The 27,999-nt window shown below is 52.8% G+C and overlaps 1 protein-coding gene across 1 annotated transcript in view; it reads right to left on the minus strand.

The window, feature by feature from the left end:
• Positions 1 to 27,999, minus strand: part of ZC3H18 (zinc finger CCCH-type containing 18) — a 62,238-nt gene that overhangs the window by 7,002 nt on the left and 27,237 nt on the right. Inside the window, exons 10-13 of the mRNA XM_069739382.1 lie at positions 2,183 to 2,431; positions 1,724 to 1,831; positions 723 to 836; positions 34 to 243 (exon numbers count right to left, since the gene is read on the minus strand). Of these exons, the coding sequence (XP_069595483.1) occupies positions 34 to 243; positions 723 to 836; positions 1,724 to 1,831; positions 2,183 to 2,431 (681 nt within the window). The remainder of the gene's footprint in view (positions 1 to 33; positions 244 to 722; positions 837 to 1,723; positions 1,832 to 2,182; positions 2,432 to 27,999) is intronic.

The following is a 27,999-nucleotide window of genomic DNA, read 5'->3' on the forward strand; positions in this document are numbered from 1 at the left end:
AGTAATCACTTGGGTGGTCATTACGGTTCTTACCTTCTTGGCGGAGCTTTCCTTTTTGGCTCTTTCGTTCTGCCAATTCTTTTCTCGCCAGTCTTAGCCGCTTCTGGTCCAACCTTTGGTGGTTTTACCGTAGCAGCGGTGGGTGCGGCAGCAGTGGCGGTTGTGGGGGCAGCGGCGGTGGTGGTGGCAACGGCGGCAGCTGCTGCTGGAGGGGGTGCAACCTTCTTCACAATTACCTTCTCCCTGAACACAGAAATATATTACAGCCTTCTCACGACCAACTAATGTGTACAGACCCCCAGCCCGGGGACGTCAGCACAGAGAAGGATCGCGCACGTTTCTGTTTGTTTTCTGTGAGAGATAGGCCGTGTCCGTCAGTGGTTCACTCCTTCTGCTCACAGAAAACACGTGCACGATCAGCTGAGTCGAGCGTTCATCTAGATATAGATATGGACGGACTAAAGGAAAGGTAAATGCATCTATAGCATTGCACAGGTGCATCCTGCAGTGTAAAGAATGGAGGCTTTCATTGCTACACTGAGCAGCATGCCTCCAGTTATACTCGATATACTTCCATTCTGAACGTTATTGTATCTGCAGTAAATCAGAGGATGCGATGTATGCCGTGGGTGGAGAGTGCAGCCATGATGTATGTGACCAATACAAAGCATGATGGCCGCTGCTGTGCATCCGAGCTCAGCTCCCCCTTATTTCGGACTCACCCTTTAGCAGCGGCGGTGGAGGCAGCTGGGGTAGGTTCTCCTTTGCCCTTCGCGGAGGCTTTATGTGGAGACGGCCTCGGTGATGGAGACGGTGATGAGGAGAAAGATCCAGACCTAAAGACGGAGAAGCAAGCGACAAAACAGAGATGGTAACTCCACGCAGCAAGTGTGAAGGATACGGAACGTATAAGGTGGGTGGGGTGGGGTGGGGGGGGAGGCGTATAAGGTGAATGCAAGGCAACGAAATCTGCAAGGTGCAGGAAACACGGGGCTGCTGCAGTCACTGCAGTGTGCACGAGGCGGCAAACACCGGCGGCAGGGTGCTGGAGAACACGACCCGACGCCGCAGATTAGCTCTGCCTGTACTACATGCTGAGGAAGACCCCACTATGGAGGAGAAACGCGTGACATAAAGGAATCAGCAACAAAAAAGGGGTTGAAAAACAGTCTCATGGGGGCGAGTGGTGCAGGTGACGTGTCCATGATCAGCACAACGTCATGGGCACAGCACGCCTTGAATATGGAAGTGAGCGGCTCTGGATGGCGCCGGGGGACACCTTTATACTGCTTGGGACAGCCCTTCACTACACAGCTGCCCCTGGATAGGCAGCCATCTATAGAGTGATCCGCACACAGTGGCGTTGTGCCCTCCTAATGTCTGTGCACCCCCTGCTATGTGCCAGTTACACACTTTATCCCCTCACTGCATGGGTCTGCTGAACATTATTGTTCTCTGTTATCAGCCACTTCACTGGCTCAGTGAGTAGCGATCAAGATGGCAAAATCTTAAAAAAATATATAATAATAATAAAAAAAAAAGACTTTCGTTGACAAGTTTGTGTAGAAACCAGGAATACAGGCTCCACACCTGAAGTGTCAGTTCCCGGTACCAGGCAGACCGGTCGGACCGGCATTATTTCCACTTTCACAGCGGAGATTTTACCTTTTAGATTCTGAGTTATACAAAACAGTAAAAACAGAAAGAAAAACGTAAAGGTTACCTGGAACGGCTGCCGGAAAACGAGCTGCGGCTGGAGTAAGAGCTGTACGATGAGGACCGAGAATGCGAGGACCCGGACCCCGAGTATGAAGACGAGCGAGAAGAGGACCTGAGAAAGAAACGTCACAAATCATCATGGAGTCTGTGTAGGAAAACTGAGGACTTCATGTTTTACCCCCTCTGCTTGCAGTCAATGAATGGAAACCTCAGAGGCAATGATGTCACATTTCCCACAGCTGAGGGTTTGGGCCATAAACAGCCTGGACTCCCGACTGATCCATTGTAGCAAATACAAGGACTTTTACCAGGGCTGGATACAAGTGTAGCAAACGCTCAGCTGTGAGTAATACTTCACTATGGCACAAGTCTTGTCCAGAGTTTAAGCTATCGTTCAGAGGTGTCAGTCGGAGGTACGGATCAGATCAGACTGTGCCCCGCAGAGCGACCAGCGCGCATTTACCTGGATGAATTGGATCCAGAATCGGAGGACCCTGAGGTGCGGCGCCGCCTGCGCCCCCTGCTGGGAGAGCCAGACATGCCAAGTTTCCTTTTTGGGGACTTTGATCGACGCCAGGGGTCCTTCCACTCATCGGCCCTTTTTACTGACGTAGGACCAGATAAATTAGGGGCCACAGCAGATGCCGATGGATTAACAGCCGACAAAGTCGCAACAGCAGGAGACTCTTTCTTCAGGGCTTCAATAGGGCGACTGTGGAAACAGAATAAGAAAATGACATTTCAGTACATTTCCATATTATGCAAAAAATCAAAGCTACGATATCCCAGAGAACAGCGGTGACATCACTGAGATCAGCGGTGACATCACTGAGATCAGCGGTGACATCACTGAGATCAGCGGTGACATCACAGAGAATGCCTCCTATCCATCACAGAGATCAGAGGTGACATCACTGAGAATGCCTCCTATCCATCACCAGAGATCAGCGGTGACCTCACTGAGAATGCCTCCTATCCATCACCAGAGATCAGAGGTGACATCACTGAGAATGTCTCCTATCCATCACCAGAGATCAGAGGTGACATCACTGAGAATGCCTCCTATCCATCACCAGAGATCAGAGGTGACATCACTGAGAATGTCTCCTATCCATCACCAGAGATCAGAGGTGACATCACTGAGAATGCCTCCTATCCATCACCAGAGATCAGCGGTGACATCACTGAGAATGTCTCCTATCCATCACCAGAGATCAGAGGTGACATCACTGAGAATGTCTCCTATCCATCACTAGAGATCAGCGGTGACATCACTGAGAATGTCTCCTATCCATCACCAGAGATCAGAGGTGACATCACTGAGAATGTCTCCTATCCATCACCAGAGATCAGAGGTGACATCACTGAGAATGTCTCCTATCCATCACCAGAGATCAGAGGTGACATCACTGAGAATGCCTCCTATCCATCACTAGAGATCAGCGGTGACATCACTGAGAATGCCTCATATCAATCACCAGAGATCAGAGGTGACATCACAGAATGCCTCCTATCCATCACCAGAGATCAGAGGTGACATCACTGAGAATGCCTCCTATCCATCACCAGAGATCAGAGGTGACATCACTGAGAATGCCTCCTATCCATCACTAGAGATCAGCGGTGACATCACTGAGAATGCCTCATATCCATCACCAGAGATCAGAGGTGACATCACTGAGAATGTCTCCTATCCATCACCAGAGATCAGCGGTGACATCACTGAGAATGCCTCCTATCCATCACCAGAGATCAGAGGTGACATCACTGAGAATGTCTCCTATCCATCACCAGAGATCAGCGGTGACATCACTGAGAATGCCTCCTATCCATCACCAGAGATCGGAGGTGACATCACTGAGAATGTCTCCTATCCATCACCAGAGATCAGAGGTGACATCACTGAGAATGCCTCATATCCATCACCAGAGATCAGAGGTGACATCACTGAGAATATCTCCTATCCATCACCAGAGATCAGCCGTGACATTACTGAGAATGTCTCCTATCCATCACTAGAGATCTGAGGTGACATCACTGAGAATGTCTCCTATCCATCACCAGAGATCAGAGGTGACATCACTGAGAATGCCTCCTATCCATCACCAGAGATCAGCGGTGACATCACTGAGAATGCCTCCTATCCATCACCAGAGATCAGAGGTGACATCACTGAGAATGTCTCCTATCCATCACCAGAGATCAGCGGTGACCTCACTGAGAATGTCTCCTATCCATCACCAGAGATCAGCCGTGACATTACTGAGAATGTCTCCTATCCATCACTAGAGATCTGAGGTGACATCACTGAGAATGCCTCCTATCCATCACCAGAGATCAGCGGTGACATCACTGCCTCCTATCCATCACCAGAGATCAGCGGTGACATCACTGAGAATGTCTCCTATCCATCACCAGAGATCAGCGGTGACATCACTGAGAATGCCTCCTATCCATCACCAGGGATCAGCGGTGACCTCACTGAGAATGCCTCCTATCCATCACCAGAGATCAGAGGTGACATCACTGAGAATGCCTCCTATCCATCACCAGAGATCAGCGGTGACATCACTGAGAATGTCTCCTATCCATCACCAGAGATCAGAGGTGACATCACTGAGAATGTCTCCTATCCATCACCAGAGATCAGAGGTGACATCACTGAGAATGTCTCCTATCCATCACCAGAGATCAGCGTTGACATCACTGAGAATGCCTCCTATCCATCACCAGAGATCAGCGGTGACATCACTGAGAATGTCTCCTATCCATCACCAGAGATCAGAGGTGACATCACTGAGAATGCCGCCTATCCATCACCAGGGATCAGCGGTGACCTCACTGAGAATGTCTCCTATCCATCACCAGAGATCAGTGGTGACATCACTGAGAATACCTCCTATCCATCACCAGAGATCAGAGGTGACATCGCTGAGAATGTCTCCTATCCATCACCAGAGATCAGTGGTGACCTCACTGAGAATGTCTCCTATCCATCACCAGAGATCAGAGGTGACATCACTGAGAATGCCTCCTATCCATCACCAGAGATCAGAGGTGACATCGCTGAGAATGCCTCCTATCCATCACCAGAGATCAGTGGTGACCTCACTGAGAATGTCTCCTATCCATCACCAGAGATCAGAGGTGACATCACTGAGAATGTCTCCTATCCATTTTCTGCTAGGTCTCATGTCTAGGATTGTCCCCCTGTATTATCATTTATGTACACAGGCTTCATACTTGGCAGATTCTCGGCTGTTTCTGCAGAACTCTTTGCTGCTTATCTCCACACAGTTTTGTAATTCATTTCACAGGAGAATTTACTATTATTTTGAGGGCGAGCGGAGACACCCGTATTCCTCACAGGGGGTCCCGTGGGCCGCGGCTTTCTGCAGGTAAATTTAATGATGTTTCCTCTGCAGGTGATGTAAGTGCTGATTGTCAGAGGGAAGCTCTTACATCACCGGCGGAGGGAAGGAAACAATTCCCGGGAAGCAGCGGTGACAACACCACATAATTACTTGCCACACTGACAATATGCAAATACTGATTATGTGGGCAGGTCGCCTCCGCACTATGGCTGCTGAGCCTCCTCTGTTTGCTGATCGGTGCAGGGATGTTTGCCCAGCAGGAGAATTTGGGACAATGAGACCCCACCGAGACATTGCTATCTATGGGGGCAGATATGTGATATATAGGACTTGTGCTCTGCTATCTTTGGGGGGGCAGATATGTGATATATAGGACTTGTGCTCTGCTATCTTTGGGGGGGCAGATATGCGATATATAGGACTTGTGCTCTGCTATCTTTGGGGGGGGGCAGATATGCGATATATAGGACTTGTGCTCTGCTATCTTTGGGGGGCAGATATGCGATATATAGGACTTGTGCTCTGCTATCTTTGGGGGGGCAGATATGCGATATATAGGACTTGTGCTCTGCTATCTTTGGGGGGCAGATATGTGATATATAGGACTTGTGCTCTGCTATCTTTGGGGGGCAGATATGTGATATATAGGACTTGTGCTCTGCTATCTTTGGGGGGGCAGATATGCGATATATAGGACTTGTGCTCTGCTATCTTTGGGGGGGCAGATATGCGATATATAGGACTTGTGCTCTGCTATCTTTGGGGGGGCAGATATGCGATATATAGGACTTGTGCTCTGCTATCTTTGGGGGAGCAGATATGCGATATATAGGACTTGTGCTCTGCTATCTTTGGGGGGGCAGATATGCGATATATAGGACTTGTGCTCTGCTATCTTTGGGGGGGGCAGATATGCGATATATAGGACTTGTGCTCTGCTATCTTTGGGGCAGATATGCGATATATAGGACTTGTGCTTTGCTATCTTTGGGGGGCAGATATATGATATATAGGACTTGTGCTCTGCTATCTTTGGGGGGCAGATATAGGATATATAGGACTTGTGCTTTGCTATCTTTGGGGGGCAGATATATGATATATAGGACTTGTGCTCTGCTATCTTTGGGGGGCAGATATAGGATATATAGGACTTGTGCTTTGCTATCTTTGGGGGGCAGATATATGATATATAGGACTTGTGCTCTGCTATCTTTGGGGGCAGATATATGATACATAGGACTTATGCTCTGCCATCTTTGGGGGCTATTGGGGTCTTGCAATGCATGACTATATGTTGTCCTAGCAGAGGACTTTCCCAGCTCAGAAGCTCTTTGGAGCCGCTCACGTGGTGCTGTTGTGATTACATGCGGCGGCTGCCAGCATTATATGGCTGCATTGATAGTGAGGACCAGTGACGGTGCTGCGCTGCGCACACCGAGCGCTGTGACAGTGGACAGGGTGGATGAGGGCGCTGCACAAACAATCTCATTCCTCCAGGAAGAAAAAAATAATCAGAAAAACAAGTGAATGTGAGTAATTAGCAGAGGAAACAGCCGTCAATCATTCACTGCCTACGTAAGCCCAGAGCGGCAGAGCCGGGGCTGCGATCGTTATCTCGGGGCGCTCCGCAGAAAACGCGCTGAGTCTTGAGAAGTTCCTTCATAAACAATAGATGTTGACGTCCATCGTTTGGTGCTGGGCAGGAATAAGACACAAAATACCGGCATTACATAGACAAGCGCGTCAATAAAGGCAGAAGAATCGCAATTCATGGGCGGTAATCACCGCGCGGGACAAGATTACACGGATTATCAGCGTTTATGGCCCGAGGTGGCGGCAGATCAATCCTTCATCACATGCCGAGTACACGGCTGCAAAGCACCAACAATCACCGTGTCCGCAGGCCGCGCGACATCCGATGAGACAACATGGCGGAGCGAGCGTGCATAACTGCGGACATGTGCAGGAAGCGAACCCTGACGCTGCACGCTCAGGACAATTACTAGCACGTTTCACCAATCTAGATTACTGAGCTAGCAGTGTGCAAGTTTCATGGGGGAGAATGGCTTGACTAGCGATCCCATATATTCAGCCGTTTAGCTAAACGGCTCGACCAGCATTATGCAAATTCTATGCTAATGAAAAAATTGCTCACGTAGTAATTACCTAGTTTCACCAGATCCCAACGGTTTGATTGGTAACTACCTAACTTCTCTATATATCCGCTCCAGGTCACATCAGCTGAATCGATTCCCACCGATTAGAATTGCTAATATGGCAATCGCATTTCACTGCTGTATCAAAGAGGCGATTTGCATTTCTCCGGAGAGGCAGAGATACTGAAAATTCTCTAATTCGATGCCATGGTCAGGACGGTAACGTCACCTACAGGATGAACGCGACAGAAAATGCAAAATGGTCGCAGCCCATCGTAGGTCGCAATGTGACTGTATAGGAAACCATTGGACCCGATGCGAAACGACGACGTGGCTGTGATACACCGGGGTGAAGCCACACATCCGAGCAGAGCGACACTGCTGCGCTAAGGACCGGCCTGATCTCTGGGATTCCAAGAACGGAGCGCTAACTGCACGCTGCACCGATGAAGGAGCGATGGACGCCAAGGTGGGCACCGCCGGCCCACTCCAACGCTGTGCAGCCATCACTCCGCTCCGGCCAGGGCTTTAAGACTGAATTCACACTGCAGAAATTCCTGCAACTGAACAATCAGTTCTGAATCACTCCTCTGCATGGGATTGCACCAGAACTGCCCGCAATGAGGGGCTTACAGGGATCCGAGGGATCAGCACCGTACCACCTATTCTGTAGATTGGAGACAAGTTGCTAATTTAGGAAAAACTATTTTTTATTCTCACATCCAATAATCCAGAATGTCTGTTAATCTGGCACAGAACAAGAAGCAAAAAGTTGGAAAAAGTGGACTCGCATGCAGGCTGCACAGTTACATTAAATGTTGGGTCATTTTTCTAATTTGATAATCCAGAATATCTGATGACCCCGATCACTCTCACACGAGATGAAGAGGAGGCAATTAATCCTGCACTCGCCGGGTTTACTGCCAGGTTTATTGCTCTGTCAATAAGTCCCGAGCGGAGCGGATATCACGGCTGTAAATTCTGATAAACAGGAGGATCGGCAAAGAACGTGGGTGCAGACACTGCGCCCCGACACTAGTAACTCGCCTCCCCCGCTGCGTCCTGTCCACGCCGGCGGCAGACCTTCCATGTCCACCATGTCCCTGCGTGTTCATCTGCTCACACTTGGAGGGGGGTTTCCACCAATGACAGATTATTGCCTTATAAAGTTTACAGATTACCTGCGTTATTGCTCTGGGTCACTGCCAGATTTATGTCTTTACTGTCCATCCTGTCAATCATATAGTTGTGTTTATTGCTGTATCCTGGGACATGGACACTGCATGATCTCAGAATACAACTACAGCCAAACTGCTGGAGGGGGGGGGGGAAGGGACCTGCCTGCTAGCCCCACACTGCTGGGGGGGAACCTGCCTGCTAGCCCCACACTGCTGGGGGGAACCTGCCTGCTTGCCCCACACTGCTGGGGGGAACCTGCCTGCTTGCCCTACACTGCTGGGGGAGAGGGGAACCTGCCTGCCAGCCCCACACTGCTGTGTGTGTGTGTGTGTGTGGGGGGGGGGGAAACCTGCCTGCTAGCCCCACACTGCTGTGTGTGTGTGTGTGTGTGTGGGGGGGGGGGGAACCTGCCTGCTAGCCCCACACTGCTGTGTGTGTGTGTGTGTGTGTTTGCGGGGGGAACCTGCCTGCTAGCCCCACACTGCTGTGTGTGTGTGTGTGTGTGTGTGTGTGTGTGTGGGGGGGGGGGGAACCTGCCTGCTAGCCCCACACTGCTGTGTGTGTGTGTGTGTGTGTGTGTGTGTGGGGGGGAACCTGCCTGCTAGCCCCACACTGCTGTGTGTGTGTGTGTGTGTGTGGGGGGGGGGGGGGGAAACCTGCCTGCTAGCCCCACACTGCTGTGTGTGTGTGTGTGGGGGGGGGAACCTGCCTGCTAGCCCCACACTGCTGTGTGTGTGTGTGTGTGTGGGGGGGGGGGGGGGGGGGAAACCTGCCTGCTAGCCCCACACTGCTGTGTGTGTGTGTGTGTGTGTGTGTGTGTGTGTGTGTGGGGGGGGGGAACCTGCCTGCTAGCCCCACACTGCTGTGTGTGTGTGTGGGGGGGGGGGAACCTGCCTGCTAGCCCCACACTGCTGTGTGTGTGTGTGTGGGGGGGGAACCTGCCTGCTAGCCCTACACTGCTGGGGGAGAGGGGAACCTGCCTGCAAACCCCACACTGCTGGGGGGAACCTGCCTGCTTGCCCTACACTGCTGGGGGACAGGGGAACCTGCCTGCTAGCCCCACACTGCTGTGTGTGTGTGTGTTGGGGAGGGGGGTTCGGATCTGCCCGCTAGCCCCACACTGCTGGGGGGGAATCTGCCTGCTAGCCCCACACTGCTGGGGGGAAGGGGGGGGGACCTGCCTGCTAGCCCCACACTGCTGGGGGGGAACCTGCCGGCTATCCCCACACTGCTGGGGGAAAACCTGCCTGCTAGCCCCACACTGCTGGGGGGGGGGACCTGCCTGCTAGCCCTACACTGCTGGGGGAGAGGGGAACCTGCCTGCAAACCCCACACTGCTGGGGGGAACCTGCCTGCTTGCCCTACACTGCTGGGGGAGAGGGGAACCTGCCTGCTAGCCCCACACTGCTGTGTGTGTGTGTGTGTGTGGGGGGGAGAATCTGCCCGCTAGCCCCACACTGCTGAGGGGGAATCTGCCTGCTAGCCCCACACTGCTGGGGGGAAGGGGGGGGGGGGACCTGCCTGCTAGCCCCACACTGCTGGGGGGGAACCTGCCGGCTATCCCCACACTGCTGGGGGAAAACCTGCCTGCTAGCCCCACACTGCTGGGGGGGGGGGAACCTGCCTGCTAGCCCCACACTACTGGGGGGGGGGGGGGGGGAAAGGGAGAAATCTGCCTGCTAGCCCCACACTGCTGGGGGGGGGGGACACCTGCCTGCTAGCCCCACACTGCTGGGGGGGAACCTGCCGGCTATCCCCACACTGCTGGGGGGGAACCTGCCTGCTAGCCCCACACTGCTGGGGGGAACCTGCCTGCTAGCCCCACACTGCTGGGGGAAAACCTGCCTGCTAGCCCCACACTGCTGGGGGGAACCTGCCTGCTAGCCCCACACTGCTGGGGGGAACCTGCCTGCTAGCCCCACACTGCTGGGGGAAAACCTGCCTGCTAGCCCCACACTGCTGGGGGGGAACCTGCCTGCTAGCCCCACACTGCTGGGGGGGAACCTGCCTGCTAGCCCCACACTGCTGGGGGGGAACCTGCCTGCTAGCCCCACACTGCTGGGGGGGAACCTGCCTGCTAGCCCCACACTGCTGGAGGGGGACCTGCCTGCTAGCCCCACACTGCTGGGGGGGAACCTGCCTGCTAGCCCCACACTGCTGGAGGGGGACCTGCCTGCTAGCCCCACACTGCTGGAGGGGGATCTGCCTGCTAGCCCCACACTGCTGGAGGGGGACCTGCCTGCTAGCCCCACACTGCTGGAGGGGGACCTGCCTGCTAGCCCCACACTGCTGGAGGGAACCTGCCTGCTAGCCCCACACTGCTGGGGGGGAACCTGCCTGCTAGCCCCACACTGCTGGAGGGGGACCTGCCTGCTAGCCCCACACTGCTGGAGGGGGACCTGCCTGCTAGCCCCACACTGCTGGAGGGGGACCTGCCTGCTAGCCCCACACTGCTGGAGGGGGACCTGCCTGCTAGCCCCACACTGCTGGGGAGAGGAAACCTGCCTGCTAACTCCATACTGCTGGGGAGAAACCTGCCTGCTAGCCCCACACTGCTGGAGGGGGACCTGCCTGCTAGCCCCACACTGCTGGGGGGGAACCTGCCTGCTAGCCCCACACTGCTGGAGGGGGACCTGCCTGCTAGCCCCACACTGCTGGAGGGGGACCTGCCTGCTAGCCCCACACTGCTGGAGGGAACCTGCCTGCTAGCCCCACACTGCTGGGGGGGAACCTGCCTGCTAGCCCCACACTGCTGGAGGGGGACCTGCCTGCTAGCCCCACACTGCTGGAGGGGGACCTGCCTGCTAGCCCCACACTGCTGGAGGGGGACCTGCCTGCTAGCCCCACACTGCTGGAGGGGGACCTGCTTGCTAGCCCCACACTGCTGGAGGGGGACCTGCCTGCTAGCCCCACACTGCTGGGGAGAGGAAACCTGCCTGCTAACTCCATACTGCTGGGGGGAAACCTGCCTGCTAGCCCCTCACTGGATTATTGCCGATTGTCCAAAGCGCTCCTGTGGTCTACACAACAAACACAAAAAGGCAAGGCTCCCCCTGCAATCCCCCTCCCCCAGAACGACAGCTCACAACCCCTCGGGGACGGCCTCCTGCAAACCCCTCCCAGGGAAGACCTCCCGCACTCCATACAGAACTGCACTTATATATGGACTCCGTTGCCGACTGCACAAATCACGGAGGGTGGTGCATGGCACAATCTAGTCAGACGTACCCCAGAACAGACCCATTGCCAGCACAACATATGAACATGACAAAGAGGGAGAGACTTATATATTTATAATAAATCAATCCCTCGAGGCTCTTAAGACCTCTGCTTGCTGTCAGTTCATTGTAATGTTCATGGTTTGCTCTGGATCTGTCCTGGACATGCGGCCTGTACAGTCATCAGTTGTGTCTTGTAAAGAGTCGCGCGTCCATCATATGATCAGAGCAGATTCCTATCCAGTGGGATACACAGCAAGCAGAGATCTTGAAAACCTTCTCTTCATAAATGGGGATTTGTTGTATAGGGCTCGTACAAACAATTTTGCAATTTACCATATGTTAAAATTTCCAGCCGTTTTTGAGATAACATTTGTTTACAGCCCGTCGCCTTGGAAACCGACTGCCGCTGGGAAAATACGTGCAGTGCTTACAAGCTTTTGTATTGCTCTTGTAAGCATGGTTCTGAAGCTGGAGAGTTCGCTGCATCGCTGGCTTCATAGTCGTGCTTACAAGTTAAAATAACAGCGGTGGTCGGTCTCCTAGGCAACAAGAACAAAAAGTGTTAATATCTCATGAATGGCTGCAATTTTTTATAAGCAGTAAATTACATATTTGTTGTTTTTACAAGGACTATCTGACTTCGGCTCACATGAGGCAACAGACGCAGGATACTAAATCACGCTCTATTAAGCGGCTTCTTCTCCCTTCACACGAATTGCTAAAACCGTGGGCTGAACGGCAGGACAGTATTACAGCTCGGAGCCGGCTGTCTGCACAGGGTTCACGTCAGGAGGCGTGTGATGTCAGCCCGCAGCGTACCTGCACACAGCGCCCCCCAGTGGTCAGCCGCAGCATGGCAGTGACATCACACGGACGCTGTGGAGTGAGATTTTCCACTGGTGTAGGTGGCCTGCATTCCTGCACTGCTCGGAGAGATGACATTTTATCACGTAGACAGACATTCGATCCAAGTTAAGTGAACGCAGCTAAAAAATAACAATAAACAGACAAGCGACGAAGGAGCAAAATAAATGACATTACATGTGAGCCGGCCACACACACGGTCACCAGATAGCGACGACGGAGGAGGCGGCCGGCGGTCACCAGATAGCGACGACGGAGGAGGCGGCCGGCGGTCACCAGATACCGACGACGGAGGATGCGGCCGGCGGTCACCAGATACTGACGACGGAGGATGCGGCCGGCGGTCACCAGATAGCGACGACGGAGGAGGCGGCCTGCGGTCACCAGATACCGACGACGGAGGAGGCGGCCGGCGGTCACCAGATAGCGACGACAGAGGAGGCGGCCGGCGGTCACCAGATAGCGACGACGGAGGAGGCGGCCGGCGGTCACCAGATAGCGACGACGGAGGAGGCGGCCGGCGGTCACCAGATAGCGACGACGGAGGAGGCGGCCGGCGGTCACCAGATAGCGACGACGGAGGATGCGGCCGGCGGTCACCAGATAGCGACGACGGAGGAGGCGGCCTGCGGTCACCAGATACCGACGACGGAGGAGGCGGCCTGCGGTCACCAGATACCGACGACGGAGGAGGCGGCCGGCGGTCACCAGATACCGACGACGGAGGAGGCGGCCGGCGGTCACCAGATACTGACGACGGAGGATGCGGCCGGCGGTCACCAGATACTGACGACGGAGGATGCGGCCGGCGGTCACCAGCTAGCGACGACGGAGGAGGCGGCCTGCGGTCACCAGATAGCGACGACGGAGGAGGCGGCCTGCGGTCACCAGATAGCGACGACGGAGGAGGCGGCCTGCGGTCACCAGATACCGACGACGGAGGAGGCGGCCGGCGGTCACCAGATACTGACGACGGAGGATGCGGCTGGCGGTCACCAGATACTGACGACGGAGGATGCGGCCGGCGGTCACCAGATACTGACGACGGAGGATGCGGCCGGCGGTCACCAGCTAGCGACGACGGAGGAGGCGGCCTGCGGTCACCAGATAGCGACGACGGAGGAGGCGGCCTGCGGTCACCAGATAGCGACGACGGAGGAGGCGGCCTGCGGTCACCAGATAGCGACGACGGAGGAGGCGGCCTGCGGTCACCAGATAGCGACGACGCAGGAGGCGGCCGGCCGTCACCAGATAACGACGACGGAAAATGCGGCCGGCGGTCACCAGATAGCGACGACTGAGGAGGCGGCCGGCGGTCACCAGATACCGACGACGGAGGAGACGGCCGGCGGTCACCAGATACCGATGACGGAGGAGGCGGCCGGCGGTCACCAGAGAGCAATGACGGAGGATGCGGCCGGCGGTCACCAGATACCGATGATGGAGGAGGTGGCCGGCGGTCACCAGATAGCGACGACGGAGGATGCAGCCGGCGGTCACCAGATACCGACGACGGAGGATGCAGCCGGCGGTCACCAGATACCGACGACAGAGGAGGCGGCCAGCGGTCACCAGATAGCGACGACGGAGGAGGCGGCCGGCGGTCACCAGATAGCGATGACGGAGGAGGCGGCCGGCGGTCGCCGGATACCGACAACGGACGAGGAGGCCGGACGTCACCAGATACTAATGATAGAGGCGAGGTTTATGTATAGACCAACCTGGAAGGTTTCTAGTGATCACTAATGGGGCACAGATATACGATGGGATCAGCGGTGATCACTATAGGGGGGCACAAAGACAAGATGGGATCAACGGTGATCACTGCGGAGGCACAGACATTCGACAGGATCAGCGGTGATCACTAGGGGGCACCGACATACGATGGGATCAACGTTGATCACGGGGGGCCCATACATTCGATGGGATCAGCGGTGATTACTGCGGGGGCACAGACATTCGACGGGATCAGCGGTGACTGTAGGGGGCACAGACAAACGATGGGATCAGCGGTGATAATTGGGGGGGCGCAGCATACAATGGGATCAGCGGTGATCACTGGGGGGGGCACAGACATGATGGGATCAGCGGTGATCACTGGGGGGGCACAGCATACGATGGGATCAGCGGTGATCACTGCGGGGGCAGACATAAGATGGAATCAATGGTGATCACGGCGGCGAGCGCAGCATACAAAGAAATCAGCGGTGATCACAGCGGGGGCACAGATTTTTGATGGGATCAGCAGTGATCACTACGGTGCACAGATATACGATGGGATCAGCGGTGATCACTGGCGGGGGCACAGACATTCGATGGGATCAGCGGTGATCACTGGCGGGGGCACAGACATTCGATGGGATCAGCGGTGATCACTGCGAGGGGCACAGACATACGATGGAATCAGCGGTGATCACTGCGGGGGGCACATACATACGATTGGATCAGCGGTGTTCACTGAGGGGACACAGACATACGATTGGATCAGCGGTGATCACTGTAGGGGGGCACAAACATACGATGGGATCAGCAGTGATCACTGTAGGGGGGCACAAACATACGATGGGATCAGCAGTGATCACTGTGGAGGCACAGACATCCGATGGGATCAGCGGTGATCACTGGGGGGGCACAGACATACTATGGGATCAACGGTGATCACTGCGGGGGGTACAGACATACCATGGGATCAGCGATGATCACTGCGGGGGGCACAAACATACGATGGGATCAGCGGTGATCACTGCGGGGGGCACAGACATACGATGGGATCAGCGGTGATCACTGTAGGGGGGCACACAGATATACAACGGGATCAGTGATTTTGTACACCTCACTACAGAAGGTTTTAAGACCAAGACGTGATCAGTTTCGGTGACCCCAATGGGGACGGTACAGTCCGGACGCTATCGGATTATGAGGGGTAACATGGACCCCGGCCACATTACAGGGAAGTCGATGCTGGGTCACATTTGCTGCAGATCATCTGTACAGACGTCTGCAGGAAAATGATCGCCGGAGACAAATCACGCTGCGTTTGGAAAAATAAATAGAATGACGGTAAAAACTCTTAATAACACTGGTGCATCCACCAGATACGTGCTGTACGCTGCAATGAGACATACGGCCTGTGCTCCAGAAGCAGCGCATCAATGCGGAGCAGCAGAGATGCCACAGGCCGAGCATTGTTCTGCCAGCCAATATCTCCTCGCGATGGCGTCACGCTGCGTGTTACTAGATAACATTTGATCGCTGCTTGTTCTTGAAGGAATCATTTCCTCTGTTTACAGCGGCAAGGAAAAATACCCATCCAAAACGCTGGACTGAGCACGCAGCAAAGAGCGTACCGGCCCTTTAAGTAAACACGTCGAGGGGCACAGAGGTTACTGTGCTCCTGAGTGACCCAGACACAACCGGGTGCCCGTCCGCACCTGCCGACGTCACCGTTAAATATTAATCGTGCCCGGCTGCTATTTATACCCATCTATATCTGCCCAGTGATCTCACGCTGGAACCATCTGCATCCTGGAGGAGATCCAGACCCGATAATAATCCGCCCCGCCTGTCACAGCAGACGTCTGATAATTCAGAAAGAACAGGCCCGGAGGACACACTCTGGATTATCGGACATCTATAAGATAAACGTATTCGTGACGGGTGGGGAGCCGCGAGGAAGGAAGAGGGAACCATCCGGGCACAACCTCATCCATTCCAGATTATCAGGAGGTCGTCTGACGCCTTCCAAATAAAGTGATGGATTATAGGAGAATACAGCGAAGGAGACGAGCGGCTGCATGGCCCCGCTGATCTCAGAGGGGAGAGAATGCAGAGCACGGGTCTATGGGGCACGGCGGGAGGACGAGCAGTGGAATGGGTGATAACAGGGAGCAATAGCTGCTTCCTCTGCACGGTAAATCATATAAGCCACTAATTCCATAAAGACTAAAATCGGGGCCTTTATTCAAGATCATAGGGAACATAACGGCTCCAGGTCCGACGGCACCAACGGCTCTGTGCCCAGGGCGGAGGTGCCGCCGTGTACTGGAACGTCCAGTCCACACTTAGCACAGAAGGACACAAGTCACGTAATTAACTCCGCAAGCAATTATTTCATAGAGAAAACAGGAAGGATTTTACTCCGATGTCATCGCCTGGAGAGGAGGAGCGGCCCTGTGTCCAACACCGTCCACACATCCTCCGCAAGAAAAGCCGGTGAAATCCCAGATTGGTCAACAGCGGACGAGGAAAAGGCTGCAGGCTAAATAGGAGGCACACACCCTGATGTCAGACTGTGCCCGCTACTACGGGGCGAGTATGTAACACAGGGCGAGCGGTGCCAGCAGCAACAAACCGCACATAAACGCCAGCCACGACCAGAGGACACGGAACTGGAGGTGTAAGAACCAGACATCCCAGAATAGTGATCCCCACACTATACCCTATATACAGTGCAACTACCCCACAAATAAATCACATTACTTCTTATTATACTCCAGAGCTGCACTCACTATTCTGCTGGTGCAGTCACTGTGTACACACATTACATTACTGAGCCTGAGTTACATCCTGTATTATACTCCAGAGCTGCACTCACTATTCTGCTGGTGCAGTCACTGTGTACATACATTACATTACTGATCCTGAGTTACCTCCTGTATTATACCCCAGAGCTGCACTCACTATTCTGCTGGTGCAGTCACTGTGTACATATATTACATTACTGATCCTGAGTTACATCCTGTATTATACTCCAGAGCGGCACTCACTATTCTGCTGGTGCAGTCACTGTGTACATACATTACTGATCCTGAGTTACCTCCTGTATTATACCCCAGAGCTGCACTCACTATTCTGCTGGTGCAGTCACTGTGTACACACATTACAGTACTGATCCTGAGTTACCTCCTGTATTATACCCCAGAGCTGCACTCACTATTCTGCTGGTGCAGTCACTGTGTACATACATTACTGATCCTGAGTTACCTCCTGTATTATACCCCAGAGCTGCACTCACTATTCTGCTGGTGCAGTCACTGTGTACATACATTACCTTACTGATCCTGAGTTACATCCTGTATTATACCCCAGAGCTGCACTCACTATTCTGCTGGTGCAGTCACTGTGTACATATATTACTGATCCTGAGTTACCTCTTGTATTATACTCCAGAGCTGCACTCACTATTCTGCTGGTGCAGTCACTGTGTACATACATTACTGATCCTGAGTTACATCCTGTATTATACTCCAGGATCCTGAGTTACATCCTGTATTATACTCCAGAGCTGCACTCACTATTCTGCTGGTGCTGTCACTGTGTACATATATTATATTACTGATCCTGCGTTACCTCCTGTATTATACTCCAGAGCTGCACTCACTATTCTGCTGGTGCAGTCACTGTGTACATACATTACATTACTGATCCTGAGTTACATCCTGTATTATACTCCAGAGCTGCACTCACTATTCTGCTGGTGCAGTGACTGTGTACATACATTACATTACTGATCCTGAGTTACCTCCTGTATTATACTCCAGAGCTGCACTCACTATTCTGCTGGTGCAGTCACTGTGTACATACATTGCATTACTGATCCTGAGTTACCTCCTGTATTATACCCCAGAGCTGCACTCACTATTCTGCTGGTGCAGTCACTGTGTACATGCATTACATTACTGATCCTGAGTTATATCCTGTATTATACCCCAGAGCTGCACTCACTATTCTGCTGGTGCAGTCACTGTGTACATACATTATATTACTGATCCTGAGTTACCTCCTGTATTATACCCCAGAGCTGCACTCACTATTCTGCTGGTGCAGTCACTGTGTACATACATTACTGATCCTGAGTTACATCCTGTATTATACCCCAGAGCTGCACTCACTATTCTGCTGGTGCAGTCACTGTGCACATACATTACATTACTGATCTTGAGTTACATCCTGTATTATACTCCAGAGCTGCACTCACTATTCTGCTGGTGCAGTCACTGTGTACATACATTACATTACTGATCCTGAGTTACATCCTGTATTATACTGCAGAGCTGCACTCACTATTCTGCTGGTGCAGTCACTGAGTACATACATTACATTACTGATCCTGAGTTACCTCCTGTATTATACCCCAGAGCTGCACTCACTATTCTGCTGGTATGTACACAGTGACTGCACCAGCAAAATAGTGAGTGCAGCTCTGGAGTATAATACAGGATGTAACTCAGGATCAGTAATGTAATGTATGTACACAGTGACTGCACCAGCAGAATAGTGAGTGCAGCTCTGGAGTATAATACAGGATGTAACTCAGGATCAGTAATGTAATGTATGTACACAGTGACTGCACCAGCAGAATAGTGAGTGCAGCTCTGGAGTATAATACAGGATGTAACTCAGGATCAGTAATGTAATGTATGTACACAGTGACTGCACATTACATTACTGATCCTGAGTTACATCCTGTATTATACTCCAGAGCTGCACTCACTATTCTGCTGGTGCAATCACCGTGTACATACATTACTGATCCTGAGTTACATCCTGCATTATACTCCAGAGCTGCACTCACTATTCTGCTGGTGCAATCACCGTGTACATACATTACTGATCCTGAGTTACATCCTGCATTATACCCCAGTGTAGTCCATAATTTTTTTGCACGGGACGGGATTTTGTTGCACAGGACGGTATGTGCCAATCCGCTTTCTTTTCTATGGACATACAGATTCTCTTTCTTTGGAAGTGGTAATCCGTGGTGTGTGTGCAGCTACATTAACCCGAGATTATACAGCTGTGCCTCCGTCCTGTTTCTCTCCCATGTTGTGTAGTCCATAATAACGAGTGCAGCTCTGGAGTATAATACAGGATGTAACCACGATCAGTAGAGCGTCTCCCCTCGGACAGCAGATATTAGTAACGCTTGTTCCCCCTCCTGATGATGATCTGGAGATAACACCTTGATGATTTTATCTACATTTCTTCTTGTGTAACGACTTCCAGGATTGATCTGTTTCGCTGACTATGACGACAACAAGATACAAAATAACGTTATATTCTTTTCTATTATTCGATTATGCAATTTGGGCGTGTGGGGAAATGACTCACATCCGGGACGAGCGGAGAGAAAAAAGGAAATCTCTACACTAAACAATTCCAGGTCAGTCTGGTTCACTGCCGCCTTCCATGGGGCGAATAAAGAACAAATACAAAATAAAAACATCACTAAAAACTTACTAAGAAGGTATCAAAAGGTATCAATGGTAACAATAGTGACCGGAGAATGGACCGGATCAGTGACTGCCTGCACCAAAATGCCGGAGGGAGGACCGACGGCCTGCACAGAGGCCGGAGGAGCGCCGACGGCCTGCACCGACGCCGGAGGAGAGCCAGCGTCCTGCACCGATCCTGGAGGAGCGCCAGCGTCCTGCACCGACGCCGGAGGAACGCCAGCGTCCTGCACCGATGCCGGAGGAGCGCCAGCGTCCTGCACCGATGCCGGAGGAGCGCCAGCGTCCTGCACCGATGCCGGAGGAGCGCCAGCGTCCTGCACCGATGCCGGAGGAGCGCCAGCGTCCTGCACCGATGCCGGAGGAGCGCCAGCGTCCGGCACCGACGCCGGGGGAGTACCAGCGTCCGGCAGCGATGCCGGGGGAGTGCCAGCGTCCTGCACAGATGCCGGAGGAGAGCCACCGTCCTGCACAGATGCCGGAGAAGCGCCAGCGTCCTGCACCGATGCCGGAGGAGAGCCAGCGTCCTGAACAGACCCCGGAGGAGCTCCAGCGTCCGGCAGCGATGCCGGGGGAGCGCCAGCGTCCTGCACAGATGCCGGAGGAGAGCCAGCGTCCTGCACAGATGCCGGAGAAAGGCCAGCGTCCTGCACCGATGCCGGAGGAGAGCCAACGTCCTGAACAGACGCCGAAGGAGCGCCAGCGTCCGGCAGCGATGCCGGAGGAGCGCCAGCGTCCGGCACCGACGCCGAAGGAGCGCCAGCGATGCCGGGGGAGCGCCAGCGTCCTGCACAGATGCCGGAGGAGAGCCAGCGTCCTGCACAGATACCGGAGAAGCGCCAGCGTCCTGCACCGATGCCGGAGGAGAGCCAGCGTCCTGCACCGATGCCGGAGGAGCGCCAGCGTCCTGCACCGATGCTGGAGGAGCGCCAGCGTCCTGCACCGATGCCGGAGGAGCGCCAGCGTCCTGCACCGATGCCGGAGGAGCGCCAGCGTCCTGCACCGATGCCGAAGGAGCGCCAGCGTCCGGCACCGACGCCGGGGGAGTACCAGCGTCCGGCAGCGATGCCGGGGGAGTGCCAGCGTCCTGCACAGATGCCGGAGGAGAGCCACCGTCCTGCACAGATGCCGGAGGAGAGCCAGCGTCCTGCACCGATGCCGGAGGAGAGCCAGCGTCCTGAACAGACCCCGGAGGAGCTCCAGCGTCCGGCAGCGATGCCGGGGGAGCGCCAGCGTCCTGCACAGATGCCGGAGGAGAGCCAGCGTCCTGCACAGATGCCGGAGAAAGGCCAGCGTCCTGCACCGATGCCGGAGGAGAGCCAACGTCCTGAACAGACGCCGAAGGAGCGCCAGCGTCCGGCAGCGATGCCGGAGGAGCGCCAGCGTCCGGCACCGACGCCGAAGGAGCGCCAGCGATGCCGGGGGAGCGCCAGCGTCCTGCACAGATGCCGGAGGAGAGCCAGCGTCCTGCACAGATACCGGAGAAGCGCCAGCGTCCTGCACCGATGCCGGAGGAGAGCCAGCGTCCTGAACAGACCCCGGAGGAGCTCCAGCGTCCGGCAGCGATGCCGGGGGAGCGCCAGCGTCCTGCACAGATGCCGGAGGAGAGCCAGCGTCCTGCACAGATGCCGGAGAAGCGCCAGCGTCCTGCACCGATGCCGGAGGAGAGCCAGCGTCCTGAACAGACGCCGAAGGAGCGCCAGCGTCCGGCAGCGATGCCGGAGGAGCGCCAGCGTCCGGCACCGACGCCGAAGGAGCGCCAACGTCCGGCAGCGATGCCGGGGGAGCGCCAGCGTCCTGCACAGATGCCGGAGGAGAGCCAGCGTCCTGCACAGATACCGGAGAAGCGCCAGCGTCCTGCACCGATGCCGGAGGAGAGCCAGCGTCCTGAACAGACCCCGGAGGAGCTCCAGCGTCCGGCAGCGATGCCGGGGGAGCGCCAGCGTCCTGCACAGATGCCGGAGGAGAGCCAGCGTCCTGCACAGATGCCGGAGGAGAGCCAGCGTCCTGCACAGATGCCGGAGAAGCGCCAGCGTCCTGCACCGATGCCGGAGGAGAGCCAGCGTCCTGAACAGACGCCGAAGGAGCGCCAGCGTCCGGCAGCGATGCCGGGGGAGCGCCAGCGTCCTGCACTGATACCGGAGAGCCAGCGTCCTGCACCGATGCCGGAGGAGCGCCAGCGTCCTGCACAGATGCCGGAGGAGAGCCAGCGTCCTGCACAGATGCCGGAGGAGAGCCAGCGTCCTGCACAGATGCCGGAGGAGAGCCAGCGTCCTGCACAGACGCCGGAGGAGCGCCAGCGTCCTGCACCGATGCCGGAGGAGCGCCAGCGTTCTGCACCGACGCTGGAGGAGCGCCAGCGTTCTGCACCGACGTCGGAGGAGCGCCAGAGTCCTGCACCGATGCTGCTCACATCGCCATTTGCAAGACGACCTGGCAGCAGGTTACTAGTCCCTCAAGTGTTAATCTCCAGATTTTTTCCAAAGTACAGCATGCAGCGCCATTAGTGACATTGCTGGAATCAGGGTCTCAGTTTCTACATTATGCTGCTCTCAGATTCCATTTAACACCAAGCAGCACGTTCCATGAGTGACACAGAACACACAGATCCATGGCCACGCCTGAGTGCAGACTCTTTCTGGGCTATTTTTAGCTCCATCTATTAATAGCTGCACAGACCAAAGGCGAGAAGTGCGGAGCTGGAATGCAGAGCGAGCGGGTCAGGATCCGCCACCGCGCGGGGAGAAGCGAGCGTGTCACTGAGGATGATAAGGATACGGAGCAATGTGCATCCGACCGACACCCGGCACTGGCACCAGGGTGAATGTGCAGCCACAATACATTATCAGACAAGTGAGCAAACGAGCGCTCAGCCAGGACAAGCAATCCATCGCTAGACCAATAAGTGAGCACACGAGCGCTCAGCCAACCGCAGGGCAAGCAATCCATCGCTCGACCAATAAGTGAGCACACGAGCGCTCAGCCAACCGCAGGGCAAGCAACTGATTGATCGCTATAGAAATAAGTTAGAAAACGAGCGCTCAGCCGACTCACTTATTGGTCGAGCGATCAAAGAACTGCTTACCCAACTGCAGGACAAGCAATTGATTGTCCGCTTGATCGACAAGTGAGCAAATGACCGCTAAGCAAACTGCTTGCCCCGCAATCGACTGATCAGTTGAAAAGAAAAAAGTGGATTTGTCAATATTAGATCCAAGGGATTGGTAAAGGTTTTTGGAGGAATCACAAGGCCCCGGGAAACCCAACTGGCAGCAGAACGAAATAATCAACATCTGTATACCAGCAGTGTATAGTTACAGCAGCGCGGCTGCAGCCCACGACCACGTGATTTACACTTCCATTGAACAGTGCCAGGCATGCGAATACACATGGTGTTCCAAATTATTATGCAAATTGGATTTAAGTGTCATAAAGATTTAATTGTTTTGTTTTTCAAATAAACTCGTGGATGTTATTGTGTCTCAGGGCTCAATAGATAACTGAAATCAATCTTAAACACATGTGATAATTAGTTTTCCAGGTGATTCTAATTAAAGGAAAACTACTTAAAAATTATGTCCCACACTATTAAGCAGGTCACAGGTTTCAAGCAATATGAGAAATAAAAAGGATATCTCTGCTGCTGAAAAGCGTTAAATAGTGCAATGCCTTGGACAAGGTATGAAAAAATTAGATACTTCACAAAAACTTTGTGATCATCACACTTTGAAGAGATTTGTGGCTAAAACAGAGCACAGACAGAGTTCATGCAGATGTAGGCATAATGAGGAAGGTTTCTGCCAGACAAATTCATTGGATTAAGAGAGCAGCTGCCAAAATATCATTACAAAGCAGCAAACAGTTACGGTATTTGAAGCTGCTGGTGCCTCTGGAGTCCCTCGAACCTCAAGGTGTAGGATCCTTCAAAGGCTTGCTGTGGTGCATAAACCTACTATTCGGCCACCCCTGAACAGTGTTCATGAGCAGAAACGGTTGCAGTGGGCCCAGACATACATGAAGACTAATTTTCAAACAGTCTTGTTTACTGATGAGTGTCGAGCAACAATGGATGGTCCAGATGGATGGAGTAGTGGATGGTTGGTGGAGGCCACCATGTCTCAACAAGGCTGCAACATAAGCAAGGAGTGGAGGAGTCATGTTTTGGGGCAGAATCACGGGGAAACAGCTGGTGGGGCCCTTTAAGGTGTGAAAATGACCTCTGTAAAGTAAATAGCGTTTCTGACTGACAACTTTCTTCCATGGTCTAGAAGCAGAAACGTGCCTTCAGGAGCAAAATCATCTTCATGCTGACAATGCCCCATCTCATGCTGCAAAGAAACCTCGGAGTCATTGGCTGCTATGGGCATAAAAGGAGATAAACTCATGGTGCGGCCACCATCTTCCCCTGACCTCAACCCTATAGGGAACCTTTGGAGAATCATCCAGCACAAGATCTATGAGGGTGGGAGGCCGTTCACATCAAAACAGCAGCTCTGGGAAGCGATTCTGACATCATGCAAAGACGTACAAGCAGAAACTCTCCAAAAACTCAAGAATGCAAGAATTGTGAAGGTGATATCAAAGAAGGGCTCCTATGTTAACATGTAACTTGGCCTGTTAGGATGTTTTGGAGTTAAATAGCTTTTTTCAGTTCTTTAAAACAGATCAAATGTATAGAAATTCTACTGTGCCTAATAATTGTGAACAGTGCATTGAGTTTTTATTCATTTTGGAGATTATACTGTTATCATTGGGAGGTTTCTTCAATAAAAATCGATGTATAATCTAACGGGTGATGACTTATTAGACTGGCTGTCATTTGCACTGACCATTTAGGAAAATCTGAGAAAAATGTCATCTGCATAATAATTTGGAACATAGTGTATACGTTTTTGTTTTATTTAAAAGAACTATAAAAAAAATTGAAATTTGAAGCTTCTTCTCCCATAGAAAAGCAAAAAGCAGAAAATGTCAGAATGTAACCAGAACTTACGTTACATAGAGGAATTTCATGCACGGATGAAACACAGCACAGAATTCAGTATTAGGAAAACACCAGCGGCTTTACTAGCCACGAGGAAAGCGCCATCGGCTTTACCAGCACACGAGGAAAGCGCCATCGGCTTTACCAGCGCACGAGGAAAGCTCCATCGGCATTACCAGCACACGAGGAAAGCACCAGCGGCTTATCCAGCGCACGAGAAAAGCACCAGTGGCTTTACTAGCCACGAAGAAAGCGCCATCAGCTTTACCAGCGCACGAGGAAAGCGCCATCGGCTTTACCAGCGCACGAGGAAAGCGCCATCAGCTTTACTAGCGCACGAGGAAAGTACCATCGACTTTACCATCCACGAGGAAAGCAGCACCGGCTTTACCAGCGCACGAGAAAAGCGCCATCAGCTTTACCAGCGCATGAGGAAAGCAGCATCGGCTTTACCAGCGCACGAGGAAAGCGCCAGCGGCTTTACCAGCGCACGAGGAAAGCGCCAGTGGCTTTACCAGCGCACGAGGAAAGCACCAGCAGCTTTACGAAGCGCACGAGGAAAGCGCCATCGGCTTTACCAGCGCACGAGAAAAGCGCCATAAGCTTTACCAGCGCATGAGGAAAGCAGCATCGGCTTTACCAGCGCACGAGGAAAGCGCCAGCGGCTTTACCAGCGCACGAGGAAAGCGCCAGCGGCTTTAATAGCGCACGATGAAAGCGCCAGCGGCTTTAACAGCGCACGAGGAAAGCGCCAGCGGCTTTACCAGCGCACGGGGAAAGCACCAGTGGCTTTACCAGCGCAAGGGGAATGACAGCCCAATTTTTAACCTTAATAGGCGAGGCCAGGTCTCTCCCCACCAAATACTACAGGGGGCCCAGAAGAAAGTGGCAGGTTCAGGGTGGTGTGTGTGGGGACTGCAGACCCCCCAATACATGGCTGTTGCACTATTAATGTAAAAATATTATTACTATATTCCCTTTATGAACACCTAAGTGCACACCTGAAAATAAACACTAAGACCAGAGGCATGGCGGAGCGTCTGCCCAAACCGTGCGCTTCCCACACCGCAAACAGAAGCAGCTTTGACATTTACAACATCAGAGGAACATAGCTGAAGAGTTAAGAGCTTGTAAGCGCTGCGCTCCTTACCTGGCCACAGCTGACAGACCAGCCACCTCCGCTCTTTGCAGCAGAGAGGATTTTGCTTTTTTTTCCCAAGCACTTTACAATTTTCCCCCCTTTTAAAAAAATTACAGTTTAAGAATCACAATCGGCCTGCCTGCTAAGAATCACAATCCACCTGCCTGCTGATTGTTTCTGTGCAAGGTTAATATAACACATCTAAAGGACTGAAGTCTAGAAGAGGATGAGGGCTCAGCGGATTAGAAGATGAATACCTTGAAAGCTTCACTAGATGTTAGGAAATATGTGTCTGACTCGTCACTGATGGAAGGGGGAAAAAAAAAAAAAAGAGAAAAAACAAGCCGGGCAGGTCGTAAACTGCTGTCAAATAAAGAATAAAGAGCGCGTACGGAGGGGAAAACCACACGCTGAAAGAGGCAGGGTCACAAGGATCAGGTAAACCAGAGGAAAGTACAAGGCCCGGCTGATGCACGGCCGGGGAAAGTTTCCTGGAAGCTCCTTTCGTCTTGTTACAACCAAATTTAAGACTGAAAATAGAAAAAAAAAAAAAAAAAAAGGAAAAACCAGGACGGAGCCCGAGGCTCTGATCCGCCTCAGCAGAGAGCTCCACGCACCAACGCTGAAAACACACGACAGTGTTTAGGGGAAGGTGCCATCAACCCCTGCCAGCAGCTTCCATCTTTTATTTTTGCTCTTTTGTTTTTTTCCTCCCCTTGGGTCATAACCATTGTACTGTGGACACGGACTTATGAGGCTTCTTTATAGCCTCAGCTGTGTTCTCAAATGAGACCAATCATCTTAATATACAGTCATGACCGAAAGTGCTGGCGCCCTTGAACTTGTTCCAAAAATGAAGTATTTTTCCCAGAAAATTATTGCAGTTCCACACATTTTGTAATGTTATTTCCTTTGTGTGTATTGGAACAAAACAAAAAAAAAAGCAAATAGGACATAACGTCACACAAAACCCCCCAAATGGACCGGACAAAATCGTTGGCACCTTTTCAAAATTGTGGGTAAAGAACTTTGTTTCGAGCATGTGATGCTCGTTCACACTCACCTGTGACAAGTAACAGTTGTGGGTAATATGAAAATCACACCTGAAACCAGATAAAAAGGGGAGAAGTTGACTCCATCGTAGCATTGTGTGTCTGTGTGTGCCACACCAAATATGGAGAACAGAAAGAGGAGAAGAGAACGGACTGAGGACTTGAGAAACAAAATTTTTGAACATCAACAATCTCAAGGTTACAAAGTCCATCTCCAGAGATCTTGGTGTTCCTATTTCCACAGTGCGCAACATAATGACGAAGTTTACACCCCATGGCACTGCAGCTAATCTCCTTGAATGGTAGAAATTGATTAAAGGTTGCAGAACATAAAAATCAAGATGGTGGATAAGCCCCAATCAAATTCCAAAGAAATCCAAGTTGTCCTGAAGGCTCAGAGTACATCAGTGTTAGCGCAAACACTATGGCAAGAGACCCAGGAGGACCCCACTGCTGACACAGAGACATAAAAAAGATAACACTGCAGTTTGCCAAAATGTATGCGAGTTACTTCTGTTAATGTGTCTCATGGACAGATGAGACCAAGATGGAGCTTTTTGGTAAAGCACATCATTCTACTGTTTACCAAAAAAGGAATAAAGCCTACAAATAAAAGAACACAGTACCTACAGTCAGACAAGGTGGATGGTCACAGATGTTTTGGGGTCGGTTTGCTGCCTCTTGCACTGGGTGATTAAACTGTGTGCAAAGTATCATGAAATCTGAAGATTACCAAAAGGATTTTGGGTGGCAATGTACTGCCCAGTGTCAGAAAGATGGTAGTGTGTCCTAGGTCATGGGTCTTCCGAGCACGACAATGACCCCAAACATACCTCAAGCCCCCAGAAATGGATGGAAACAAATCACTGGAGATTTATGAAATGGCAGAGATGAGTCCGGATCTAAATCCAATTGATCACCCGAGGAGAGATCTTAAAATTGCTGTTGGGAGAAGACGCCTTCACATATGAGACACCTGGAGAAGTTTGCAATGGAAGAGCGCTCCAAAATCCCACCTGAGAGGTTGTGGATGGTCATAGGAAGCGACTGATTGCAGGTAATTATTCCAAAGGGGGT

Source organism: Ranitomeya imitator, chromosome 9 (assembly GCF_032444005.1).
Source record: "Ranitomeya imitator isolate aRanImi1 chromosome 9, aRanImi1.pri, whole genome shotgun sequence".
Taxonomy (NCBI): domain Eukaryota; kingdom Metazoa; phylum Chordata; class Amphibia; order Anura; family Dendrobatidae; genus Ranitomeya; species Ranitomeya imitator.